We start from the raw sequence: 14503 nt of genomic DNA, 5'->3' as shown, positions 1-14503 counted from the left end.
TGAAACACCCTGTATTTCTGAAGATTTACAATTTTAAAGTCTTAACATCACTAAGAAATCTTATCAGAACCCTATTTTTTCAGGTAGTACTTCACTGTAGGAAATTGCATCCTCTGTATAGCTGATTGCATCCTCTGCAGAAAATGTAGATTTAGTATTAAGATTGTCTGCCAGATCTTGAATATACAAAATCAATAGCGAGTGTATAAATATACACATAGAGCGAGTTGACTCAGTGGTTAGTACATTGGACTTGCATTGGGAGGATGACAGTTCAAACCCACATCTGGCCAATCCTGATTTAGGTTTTTCATGATTTCCCTAAATCGCTTCGGGCAAATACCGGGATGATTCCTTTGAAAGGAGACGCTGATTTCCTCCCCATCCTTCCCCAATACGATGGGACCAGTGACCTTGCTGTTTGGTCATCTCCCTGAAATCAACCAACCAACACAATATATGCAAATAAGTTATTTAAAACTGCAACCAGTCACTTTTTTGAATGATTATGTTTTATTCCATGAACCGGTTTTTGAACCTTTTCAGGTTCATCTTCAGATGGTTTCTGGAAGTTACATCATTATTGAAACCAGTTCATAGAATAAAACATGATCATTCAAAAAAGTGACTGGTTGGAGTTTTATATATTTACATTCAATTAACAGTCACGACTCTAAAATATCTGTAATGGATAAGCATAACAACACAATATACTTTCCTTGCATCTGTATGAAGTTGCTTCTACTTCTGCAAGTCACTTCTCTTTCTAGATACATATTGCATCCTCCATACCAAGAAATCATCAGTCCAGTTACAAATTTTGTTTGATACCCCTTATCATAAATCTTGTGTTAATAATTGTTGGTTTCAGGATGTCATGTTGAAATCCACAAGTTGGGTTTTGCATAATCAATGTTTGTAGAAACCATGCTGCGTGGCATGGAGGAAGTGATCTTGTTCAAGAAACCTCTTTACGTATGAGCTCATAATATGCTCTAGGATTCTACAACTGATGAACGCCAATAAGATAGGATGATAGTTTTGTGGATAACTTCGGCTACCATTCTTGTAGATAGGTGTGACATGGGCACTTTTTTCAATCACTGGGCACAGTCTTTCATTCAAGGTATCTACAGTACATTATAGTGAAAATGAAAGCTAGCATAGCTGCAAATTGTGTGTAGAACTGAGAGGACTCCTACTGAGCACTAGAACCTTGTTCAATTTCAATGATTTTAAATGTCTCTTAATACCATTGGCACTTCTGTCTGTATCACGTATCTTTACAGTGGTGTGAGAATTAATCTTGGGCGGTACTTCTGTATCTTCCTTAGTAAAGGAACATGTGGAAACATAGTTGGTCATTTCTGAATTTGATTTGCTATCCTAATTTCAGTTCCTGTGTCGTCCATGAGTGTCAGGACTCTTAACTAGGGCCACTGACATCTATTATGCTGTAATGGCATTTTTCTTAGAAGTTTCTTTACAGAGACTGTATACTGTGGAAGGTCTCTCTCATCACTAACCATTCAACTAGGTATGTATCTTTCCAGTAAATGGTCGACTATTCTTTTAAACTTAGAACCACAGTGTTTCTACATGCTCTATCCCAGGTGTAAATGTGTGAGTTCCTCTTTGAGATGTGATATGACTGCCTCTTTATCTGCTCACTGTACATGTACACCCTTCTACTTGTTTCAGCTTGTGCTTTAGTAATAGTAATAGCTACAACTGTTTCATGGTCACCAATACTAGTTTCAGTATGGATATCATCACAGAGGTCAGCTTTATTTGTTGGCAATAGGTCTAATATATTTTCATTATGACTGGACTTCTAAACTAATTATTTTAAGTAGTTTTAAGAAAAGGAATTTAGTAATGTTTCACAGGATAGTTTGTATGGCCCACCACTTACAAAACTGTAGTTTTCCCAGTTGATTTTTGGATGACTAAAGTCACCTTCAGTGATGGTAGTATAACTGAGGAACATTCGTGCTAATGAATGGAGATTTTTTTCTAGTTCTTGGTTATATCTTGGGGCAAGCCAAGTGGTCCATAGAAAGAACCAGTTACAAGTTTATTCTCATCCTTGATCTCTCGGTGGGTCTGAGTTTCTTGTGAACTGTGACAAATATGCCACTTACATTTCTCATATTTTTTAAATATATACTCAGCTTCTCACCAAAAATCTCACATTTGGCTATTTCAGGTTTTAGCCGGCTCTCTGTATCTAGTATTACATGAGCTCTGTTGCTTTTTAGCATCACCTCAAGCTCAAGCTTCAAACATTGCCCAGATGATAAGAATAATTCCTTCCAATGTGCGTCACAATCTGCAGTCAGTTGAACCTCATTCTCTCAAAAGTCTGCCTTCATCATGTTGAGTAAGGCCTCCAGTCATACACACGGGGTGCACAGGGTGATCCTTTCCAGCCTCTGGGTGTGATTTCCCTAAATTCTATGATTATTTGCCATATGTTTGAATAGCAGATGATTAACAGACCCAAAAACTTTTGTATTTGCTCCCCATAACACTGACCATCACAGCATACTTCCCAACAGGTGGAATGTGTCTCACTGCCTCAGTTTCAATTTCAGTGGAATGCAACAGCTCAGACTTGTTGGTTTGTGGGATACGTGTAAAACACTGGGTTCACTCTGCTCCCTGCTTCCCCTGTAAATGGCCCACCATCCTGCTGCTGTTGTACACTTTGAAACAGCTTCCAATTACTTAACAGCAGTCAGAGTGATTGCCAGCTAGTTACAACTAACTCTTTCTGTGCCCAAGAACAGCATTCATAATGAGTCTGCATTCTAACTGGTACAATGTTTATCTGAATGCTAAACAAGTAACTTATACTGTCCTCAGTGATAGTGTTTTAATTTCAGTATATGTTGGACTATTGGAATTGCAGCTACCATCTAAAATCTGAAGCTAAAACACCCAAGAAATGAAAGAAATCTATGATTTCCTGAAACTAACTTTGTGTCCTGAACTTTTGTTGAGGTTTTGCTCATTAACAGACTTATAGAACAGTGCTGAATATAGTGCTAATATATGACAAATGTTGATAATATGCACTGACTGCTGTTGACATGGAAAACTAAATGGAACACAGGATTTCAGCTATAATATGTGTAAAACTTAACATTATAATTCTGCTGCTGAATTCGTAAGAGCTAAGTTTATGCTACGATCCTAAAGTTTCAAAACACTAACTTAGAAGAAACAGATCAAAGATTGGAAAAATGTGGAATATTGTACTAATCACATAAGTAATTACACTGCAATAATTTTTTGAAAAGATGTTACTCCCAAAGGTTACAGTATAAACAACTGTAATTCACAATTTACTATGAAGTACATTATGCATAACCCTCTCAAGTATCCAAAAATTTTCAAAAAATATACTTATCAAGTAAATGCATAATGAAGTTACAAAAATCCTATTTCAAATTGGTGATACCATTGTCATAAATTTCTAAGAAGCACAAATTAGTTTAGAGTTGACAATATGGTATGAATTTTGTGTTATACTCCAAATTTTTGGAAAACCTACTGTACCCGTAAAACTGCCATGTCTGTCTGTTTCTCTGTTTGATCGTTCTAATCTCCAAAACTACTACACAAATTTTCATGGGGTTTTCACTGGTAGTTTAAGCATACCTTGGGGCAACATATAGTCTTTATTTCATCAAAATCAGATCATGGAAAAAATACATATCAAGAATTAAAGTTTCATCTATACGGTCATGTCTGTCTGTTTGAACATGCAAAATCCCAGAACTGGTACACCAATTTTTATGGGTGTTTCATGGGTAACTTGAATGTAATTTGGGACAAAATACAGGCTTTATTTCATCAAAATCAGAACATGGAAAAAAAGATATTGTGATTTAAAATTTTATCTGAAATGGTCTGCTCAGCTTAATATCTTGGATTCAAAATCATCATTGTGTAGTACACTATAGAGCCAATAGATGGCATTATTAGTTTGATAATACACCAAGAAATCAATAGATGTTCTTGTTAGTGGTTTTCAGCTCAGTGAGAGCTGTGGTTTTGGTAGTTTATGCCAATGACAAAATTAAGTGCTGCAGTTTTTATGAGTAGAGACTAACAGTGAATTTCCTTGAGTGTGATTTTGCTTTGTGTATTAAAAACTTAATGACATTGCCTTGCTAGGAAAAATGTTTGCTTTGTGATTTGAGTGCCTACTCATTACATTTTTATTTAGCTTTATTTATGAATAAAATGTCTAGAAAATAGTTGACTCTTTCTGAATACACCAGTACAGCTAAAATACTGAGAACTATGTGGTCTCAGGAATCCAGTGAAGATTGTGAGGTGAGACTTGCTGTGGCTCAAGAACATTGGCTTTAACTCACTCTTTGGAAAACCCTTCTGAAAGCAAGATGCAATGTAACTCTGATCAGGAGTGTCATTCATTATCTCCCTCCTCAAAATCTTTCACGCACAGAGGATTAAAGTTACTTCTCTCCAATGTAACACAACAGAAGTAGATATTTTGGTGGGAAGTGGCACAGGCAAGCGAGTTTTTATACCCCAAATTCCACTCATTCATAATTACTTTCCATTTTGCCTTAAACATATACAATTCCCTGTGAGTTTATGTTATGTCAGGATCATACAGAAAGCACAAGGCCAGACACTGCATTTAGTGGGCATGGGCCATAGTGTCAGTTGGCTTTTGCACAGCCAACTCTGTGTGGTGCTCTCCCATGTTAGTGAAGCAAACAAGTCCTCCATTCATGTCCACAATCATATTACTTCAGACATTGTATACAATGAAGCTCTATAAGGCAAAAATAAATTCTGCATGTATGAAGTCTTGGGCACAGCTATAAATAAATTCCTGGGCAATACCAAGTCTTTCATCTAGTACATAATGTATCATGGTACACACAGTCCTTGATGCAGTTGAAGAAAGTTTATAGGAAAATAGCATGAACAGTAAAATATTAGAATCTAGAATTTCAGATCAGCTATACTTGACACATGCAATCATACACAAAGGAAAATTTGGAAGTTAGCTTAAATATGTAACTAAATGTGCGAAATGCTTAGCTTTAATTTGTCACATCTCCTACGCTAACATTCCAAAGATGAACTTAGTGGCATCCCTTTATCACACCCAAAATAATGTAAATTATAGGCCTCCAACAAAGCATGTCTTCTCCATTGTCACTGAGGGTACAGTAAAGAGTGTTGTCACTATATCATATAACGTGAATTTCAAGTATTAATTATGAACTAAAATGATTGCATTTCAACTTGGACCCATTGACGATTGATATTAAACTTTAATTATCACTCTAAAACTAATGATTTTTTGGTATAATCTATTGCCTCATTTAGTGAGCAATATATATACACCCCCCTCCCCCCCCCCCACCCTCCCACACACACACACACACACACACACACACACACACACACACACACGGTCCAGTTTTTGTAAAAGTATTTCTAAATACTCTGTAGATGGGACCAAAGTTCGATAGGCATTTTGAAATTTATTTCTTTATTTTCATTTTTGAGTAATAGTAGTCAGTCACACCTACCAACTTTTTAGTTTCATTGCTGTCTATTGAGGATTAATCCCAGTTGTTCTGTTCTTCTGTTTTAAAATCTTAATTTTCTGTGTCACCAAACAATAATGGTATATGAATGAAATTATCATTTGTGAATAATTTCTAGTTGCATATCTCAATTTGTGGATTTTTTTTTTTTTTTTTTTTTTTTTTTTTTTTTTTTTTTTTTTTTTTTTTTTTTTTTTTTTTGTTTTACCCAGATACTTGCTGGATTTAATAAAATATTTTTTTTTTCAAAAAGTGACATCAGTTACCATATTATTATTGTAAAAATCAAACAATGGAAAATCCAGGATGGAATGTAACCAAATATGAGAAGGAAAATGGCTATTCACCATATAGCGGAGATGCTGAGTTGCAGATGGGTACAACAAAAAGACTCACACAATTAAAGCATTCGGCCATTAAGGCCTTCGTAAACAATACACACACACACACTCAAGCAAATGCAACTCATACACACGACTGCAGTCTCAGGCAACTGAAACCACACTGCAGTTTGTGAGAGTCTTTTTGTTGTGCCTATCTGCAATTCAGCCTCTCCGCTATATGGTGACTAGCAACTTTCCTTCTCATATATTGTTCATATTATAAAAAGATGGGCTTAATAGAGCTGTGCCTTTTATAAGTCTACCTGCAAAAATATTGAGTGAATAACTATCAATGTTCTGGGATATACCCAATTTTATGGATCATAAGATGCATTTTTCCCTTCAAAAAACTTGTCTCCAAAATTCAGGTGCATCTTACACTCAAAATTGATTTAAAATTCATGCCTGTCTTAAAAATGGCCATATTTTGATGCCATGGGAAACCTATCTCTATCTGGCAACACTGGATTCAGCTGTCAGCAGCAGTGCACTGATGTGATGACCAAGAGTTGCAGGAATTCATGAGCTTGCTAACACTGTCTCTCTCCCACCTCCCATCACAAACCAGAACACTGCCTAGTTTGTGATGTGTCATTGCAGTCAACAACGCCAGTGAACTTGAACTGAAAGTGATTTGTGTTATCAGTAATAGTACTGTCATTTTCCCACATAGCCACCACCATTTGTTATGCAATTTTGACAATTATGAATCAGAGCCTGCATGCTGCACTTGTAAAAATTGGAACCAGCTGAGGTTAACCACTTTCTTACAGCTCTGACAACAGCATCTGAATCTATGTTTGCCACATAGTCCATCTCTCAGAGGCTCAAAGAGATGGAAGTCTGAAGGTGCTAAAATGGGGACTGTATTGTGGATGTGGTAAGAAAATGCAGCCAAATTTTGTAATGAGTGGCATGGTCACAAAACTGGTGTGGGGACTGGCATTATCAAGTTGGTCTTCTTTTGTCGCCTTACCATGGAAATTTGGGCTTTCAGCTTAGTCAGTGTCATCTTGTAGCATGCTGAATTGACAGTTTCTCCAAGCTCCAGGACTTCCAAAAGAACCACATCGCAGCTATCCCAAAAGATTGTGCACATCACTTTGCCTGCAGATGGCTGTCTCTTGAATTCCTTCTTTGATGGAGAATTCACACGTCACCATTACATAGACTGCCTTCTAGATTCCAGCTCGTAGTGGTGACACCTTGTGTCATCTCCAGTGATGATGGTATTCAGAAAATTGTCGTCTTCAGCTCCATATTGGTCCAGCAGGTCCTGACAAATTTCCATTTGACGTGTTTTTTGTTCTTCTGCAAGCATCTGTGATACCTGTGATATCCATCTCATTTAACTTTGCGATAACCAAAATGTTCCAGCATTGTTTCCAAGGCATTACAGTTGACATTCAGCTTTGCACACAATTCTCTGGTTGTTATCTGACAATCAGCATGGATGAGTTGATTAAGATGGTCTTCATTGCGAGGTATGACAGATGTGCAGGGTCGACAGGGCTGTGGCTTGTCATGCACACAGTTTTCACCACCTTGAGTATGCTATACCATTGCCTCACATTGCCCACGTACATTATATTGTCTACATACACCTTTAGTGGACGTCGATGGATTTAAATCGGCGCAATGTCTTCAATAATGAGGAATTCAATCTCACATCACTGTTTTATACACACGTCCATATCAGACTACATTTTGGAACACTTCTCTGCAGGCACAAACTGCAAATGAAAGATGAAGGTTCAAGCATTAGCACTACACCAACAACATCTGGTGCAGACATCCAAAGCCATCACAAAAAAGTAGGAGGCATTGCTTTCGGGAAGACCCTCATATCTTTTCCTTACATTGTTGATATTCCAGCCTGGAGTTTCCATTGTTTGCATGTTAAATTATTTCATACCTGATAAATGTTTTATTAAATGTTCATTTCATTTGAGGCCCATACTATTTGTACTAAGCAGATTCAGAAGGATGTAGGTTGCAGTAGGTACTGGGAGATGAAGAAGCTTGCACAGGATAGAGTAGCATGGAGAGTTGCATCAAACCAGTCTCAGGACTGAAGACCACAACATGAACATCATGCTCTGTACCCTATTTTCCAGGTGCGGTCAGAATCATTCATTTGCTACTTTCTTATTATGAATGATTCTAGGTTTTTCAGTAGAATTTTATTTTCAAGAATATCAGACAAGTTAAATATTTTTATTTATGTGCCTATTGCCCAATTTTCATCGTACTATGCAAAAAGTGCCGCTTTGTAAACTCCATTCTGGCTGAATCTGTACTTCTGCTACTTTGTAAACCAAACTGCTGTCTCTTGCCATTTAGCATAAAAATTCAGTTTATAATTATCATATACTTTCTCAGTGAAAAATATTTCAACATGCTGACCATTTACATGCTTGTCTTTTACGTTAATCTTAAGCTTTGATTAACTTCATTTTTAAATTTACATACAGTGATTCATATTTATCTAAGTTCAGTCTTTCTCTCTCTCTCTCTCTCTCTGTCTCTCTCTCTCTCTCTCTCTCCCTCTCTCTCTCTCTCTCTCTCTCTCTCTCTCTCTCTATCTCTCTCTCTCTCTCTCTCTCTCTCTCTCTCTCTCTCTCTCTCACACACACACACACACACACACACACACACACACACACACACTTGTTATAACTCATTTAGAAATCCTTTCATAGAGTAGAAGAGATACCATGCAGGTATGACTTCAGTCTGTATTTAAAGTACTTTATTATCTGTTAGATTCTTGATATCACTGGGTAAGTGGTCACAACTTTATTGCTCTTTATCTCACTGCTTTCTGTGCCACACTGAGGCAGTAAGTGTATGTCATTCCTCCTTTTAATGTTGTATTTATGGTGACTGGTTCTTAACAATAAATTTCATTAGGAAGTAAATGTGAGACTCTTCCCATTATGCCCAACTGTTTCAAGACAGTCTCCAAGATATTCTAGCATCAACGCAACATATTGCCTTTCTTTCATGATTCTGTCCACAAACCCTTTTATGTACAAGAAGACATCAGCGAATGAGTATAGCAGATAAAAGTTAATATGTTGGCATTTTCTCCTTCAAAATCTTCTGTTGTCCATAATGTAAAATTTACAGAGATTAGATGTTTAAAAAGATCTGTTTCATGTGGCTTCCAGTTCAGTTTCATATCAACATAAACACACAAGAATTTGGAATAGTCCATCTTATTTTTTGATTTCCCCTCATGCACAATTGTAATGGAGTGTGGTCAGGCCTTGTGGAATACAGAACTGCAGGTCTGGTATTTTATCTAAGTGCAGTGACACATACTCAGGAAAGTTACTTGAATTGAAAGACTCATTTGTTGCTCTCTTCATTCCAAAGACTGGTTTGATTCAACTCTCCATGCCAATGTATCTTGTGCCGTCCTCTCCACTTGTGTATAATTACTGCAACCTACATCCACTTGAACAACATTTCTCTAGCCAAACCTTGGTCTGCCTCCAGGACCTGAATACCTTCTCCCCCATTTGCTTCACCTGGTTGTCCTCAACCCAACAAGCCACCTTCCCCAATGTTGATGTCCACCTCAAAGATAGCTACATCATTACCTCCATCCATATCAAACCTACCAACCACGACACTGACAGTTGCCACCGATTCCAAACCAAATTTCCTTTCATGGAGCCTAGCCACCTATGGCCATCACATCTGTAGAGATGAGCAGTCCCTCTCGAAATATACCAAGTGCCTGACTGTGGCTTTCAAAGACCTAATTAAGATTTTCTGTGACTTATCTCTACAATCACCAATCACCTCCCAAAGTCCCACTGCTCAGTCACAGAGGAGCATTGCCCTCATGTCTTAGTACCACCCAGGACTAAAGTAACTAAATGACATTCTTCTCTAGGGTTTCAACTACCTTTCATTGTGACCTGTCTCCCCTAGGGTTTCAACTAACACTCATTGTGCCCTGAAATAAGGAATGTCCTACCCACTATCCTTCCCATCCCTCCCACAGTGGTATTCTGCCACCCAACGAACCTACAGAGTGCATTCCATAAGTAATGCGACCAATTTTTTTCTGATGCAACGTAACACCACAGCATGCTGTAACCAGCTGAGCTAAGTGGAGGGTGGTGTTAGCTTCAAAATGCTCTTTGTCTTATTCAGCTGCGAGCTGTTGGAGTGTCAGGACGTGTGTTCCCATCAACCTTGTTTTGAGTTTATGTAACACGGCACAATGGATCATTCTGTAGTACGGTATGCTATCAAATTTTGCGTTAAACTTGGGAAGTCCACCACCAAAACATTTCCATTACTTCAGCATGCCTTTGGGACTGATTGCTTCTCCAAATCACAAGTTTTCTGATGGCACAAGTTGTTCATGGAGGGCCGAGAGGAGATCACCGGCGAACCTCGCAGTGGACGGCCATCATACGCATGTGTTGACGAAAATGTGACGTGTGTATGCCATTGTTTGAACTCTGACAAACAGCTGAGCCTTCAATTGATAGCACAAACTCTAAACATGTCAAAAACAACTGTTTTCCACATTGTGACCAAAGATTTGAACATGAGAAAGATGTGTGCCAAACTCGTACCAAAAGAGTTGACCGACGAACACAAGCACATGCGAGTGCTTCGGTGCCGAAAAATGTTGGAAATGTGTGAAAATGATCCCCAATTTTTAAACTCAGTTATCAGTGGTGATGGGTCATGGATTTTTGAGTACGACCCTGTGACAAAAAGGTAGAGTTCAGAGTGGCACACCCCATCGTCGCCCTGTCCCAAGAAGGCACACATGAGCAAGTCCATGCTCATTGTCTTCTTTGATGTCAGAGTCATTGTCCACCACTAATTTGTACCTACCAGGACTACAGTGAACTCAGCTTTCTACTTGGAAGTGCTCAAAAGACTGAAAAGTAGGGTCTCGCACTGCTGAAGCGACATCAAGGACATGTGGAAAGTTCACCACGACAACTCGCCGAGTCATAGCGCCTCCATTGTGAATGACTTCCTGGCCAGGACCAAGACCCCATTGGTTCCCCAGCTTCCCTACAGTCCTGTCTGGCTCCTGCTGACTTTTTTTTGTTTCCTCTATTAAAAGGAGTCATGAAAGAAAAACATTCAGACACGATTGAAAGCATCCAGGTACATGTTACATCAGCTTTAAATGACATTCCAGAAAAGGCATTCCAGGATGCCTTCCAGGCATGGAAACACCGCCTCCAGAAGTGTATTGACTAGAGTGTAGTTTCATCTCTCTGAGACTGCAGATGTGTGTGCTAGTTGCGCATGCATGTGTGTGTGCGTGCGTGTGTGTGTGTGTGTGTGTGTGTGTGTGTACTGCTGACAAAGGCCTTAATGGCTGAAAGCTATGTTTGTGTGAATCCTTTTATTGTGCCTATCGCGGCTCAGCATCTCCGCTATATGGTGAGTAGCAACTTTCCTTCTCTCATATTGTTAAGCTTAGTGATTCTCACTCAAACTGTCAAATGAAACCGAGAATACAACTTGTTGATGACATGTACATTAAATTCTACTAGCTTATCTGTTTTCCAATCCACTGTTGTGACACAACATTCAAAGATCTCGTCTGCGCAGATTCACCAACCTTAGACAGTAGGATTTAATTCATTTCGGTTTATTTATTCAGTACTTCATTCCCTTTCATTGTTATGTAATAGTATTCTATTAGCTTGTATTGATATAGACATATGTGCTGAATGTTCATGATTTCCAAATGATGTCATGATAAGTTAACAAATCTTCTGACTTTCCACTTACGCTTTCATTCTCCTGTTTTGATGTTCACAGTATCACAATTTGCGGGCATTGTATTGCATCTGACTTTGCATGACAGTGAAACATTGAGTGTTTCAAGAAGGGATCTTGGGTTGACCACAGGTTTCACAATGATGGTACAAATTCTTATGAAAAGAAAAACTTTAAACTTTGAGGTGAGCTGCATGCCAGTTGTGCAAATATCTGTTGAGGCAAAGCAGAGACCCTCCCCCCTCCCCCCACTCAACTCCCTCTGACCATTTTATGTCACGATTATCCAGTTACAAATATTGCTGTCTTGACTGACCTCTCTTTCCCTAATTACTTGTGGGGTTAAGTTGATGCCTTCAAACTACTACCTTAATGTTGAATACGAACATCTATCTCATCAGCAGAGTTGAGAGGGTAGCCCTCCTGAAAATTCCCTTGTTAAAATTATGACTTGTCTTTGAACCAAGACACAGTTGTGACAAATGTATTCATCATCATAAAAGACAAGAAGAGACCTTTGAGAAGTTTAAAGTAAGAGACTTGAGGAAATTACAAGTGGTTTTAAAGCTGTTATGAGACATTTGAATGTAGCATTATTAGTTGAAACTCCCTAATTCAGGCTAGTTGTTAAACAACTTTGAAGTCAAAGATATTGGGCTCTTATTCCATTCTACATGATTTATATATAATTCTTAATTTTAGCAATGTGATTGTCTCATCCAAGGGCATAGTGAATCAAAATCCCGACCTATTACAGAAATAATGAGAATACATTGGTGGTAAATTTATGAACAGTATCAATTGTACCAGAAATTCCCCATTAGCATAGAAACTGTTAAGAGTTCCAGACAAGAGGAACCCAGTTATTAGTGCAACGCATGACGAAAGTATCCTGATCAGCCCAGGAAATATAGCCTAGACAGTGACAAAGTGTTTCACAGAAGTGACCACCACTATCAACCAGATCAAAACTTTCATTACCACAAAGCTATTGTCAACATGGGAAACTGGAAATACAAAATAACTTTGTATCTGCCCCCTACCTGTGGAGTGAAAATGAGCTTTATCTGTGGCCCATTACTGAGTATGTGAACACACAACTAGAGCAGGTATGTATTTTCCCAAGTTGGCATCATAGTCACATCCTCACAATCTTTGTGGGAAAATCCATTAAGTAAATAGTGAACTGTAATTTTGTCTGGGTTCTTCAGTTGAGACAGCTCCTTAGTAACTTCCTGTCTATTATCATCAGATATCAGTCCACTGTTCATCGCCGGGTCTTGCTGGACGTGATGAGAGAACAGGCTTTCCTATACAAGCAACATCTCATAGATGTTTTTCTCAACCAGGTTTTTGGGAGCATATTACCAAAAGTTTGTTTCATCAGTAAAGCTACTGAGGACATCTAAAAACATTAGGTTTCTCTTTGAAGTGAAGCATTCTTCAGTTACCCTGCTTGAAGAAAGGATACTTTCATCTACAATGAAGTTTTCCACACTTCTTCATATGAAGAAAAATATAATTACTTCCTTTCAGGTTCTCCGAAATGAATTCCGACGCCCTCGTGATACTTTGCTGTCAATGGTTGCTGAATTTCTCACCAAAAGCTCTGCTCGACTTGCAGAACTAAACAAGAAGTCTAGCCAGGATGGCAAAGCAGTGGAACTTCTTGACATAAAGTCTCATGTTGTGAGTATGCAATTTTTTTCACATCTTTCTTATTTATAAAGATCTTTACAATGTCACATAACAGAGTGTAATAAATGTGTGTCATGTAATAGCAATGGTAGCTAGTTAACACATAGTGTTCACTTTGAACATATGTTTTTATGAACCATACAAGGAGATGGACTCACATTGTGGAGGACATTATGGAGAACAGTGGATCAAATCCCTATCCAGGTTTCCAGGTTTAGGTTTAGTAGTTTCCCTAAGTTGCTTAAGGCAAGCCAGGGCACAGCTAAATTCACTTCCTATTGTAACAAACGAAGTTGGGATATTTTTACTTCCCCTTTTGTTTTGCCATCTGCCTCCTTAAAATTCATTTTTTTCATTTTTGAACTAATTACCATTAACATACATGAGTATAATCTGCATTTTCATAAAAGAGAAAGGTTGGCCCTTAGTTTTAAAGAATATAACACCGAAACTAATTTTGTGCTTAGTTTTATGTATGTAATTGATTTTCTAATTTATTTCAACTATTCCTAGTTAGTACCTTTTGGTAGAGGGTGAAATCAGTAATTGTTTCGTTACGTAAATTCTATTGTTGACTTATAAACAAATATAAATTTTGTACTAATTATAAAGATTTGGGGAACAACTAATAGTAACTTTAAAGGATCTATTTGGCTCTATTTGAAAACATGATAGCAAAGCTAGACCTTAATTAACGCCAAAGTAATTTTCAGTTTCGTCAAAGTATTGTTTGCATATCTATATATGTCAATTTCATCATTTAAACAAATAATTCAGCTTAACCCTTGAAGTAGAAGAAACTTAAAAAGAACCAATTTTTTTATGTATTCAGTTAATTTACCGAGTTAAGTTTTAATTGTAATTTCTACAAATTTAACTTCAAACAGTGTAGTTTCAGTACTTATTATTGTGAGGATGTATAAGGGCCTGATTTTTGGTCCCGAGACAGTCAGTCCACAGCCATGTTTCAGATGAGGAACCTGTATTGGTTAGATCAGCAACAATGGATCCACTTAACTGTGAAATAAGTGTTACACCAATAGG

At 37.8% G+C, this 14503-nt stretch overlaps 1 protein-coding gene across 1 annotated transcript in view; it reads left to right on the top strand.

Annotated features, from left to right (window-relative positions):
* Positions 1–14503, top strand: part of LOC126416075 (protein unc-80 homolog) — a 1008688-nt gene that overhangs the window by 778000 nt on the left and 216185 nt on the right. The window contains exon 51 of the mRNA XM_050083557.1: positions 13298–13450. Within this exon, the coding sequence (XP_049939514.1) occupies positions 13298–13450 (153 nt within the window). The remainder of the gene's footprint in view (positions 1–13297; positions 13451–14503) is intronic.

This window comes from Schistocerca serialis, chromosome 8 (assembly GCF_023864345.2).
Source record: "Schistocerca serialis cubense isolate TAMUIC-IGC-003099 chromosome 8, iqSchSeri2.2, whole genome shotgun sequence".
In the NCBI taxonomy this organism is placed as follows: Eukaryota; Metazoa; Arthropoda; class Insecta; order Orthoptera; family Acrididae; genus Schistocerca; species Schistocerca serialis.
The sequence above is the reverse complement of the archived record's forward strand: the minus strand, read 5'-3'. Positions and strand labels throughout refer to the sequence as shown.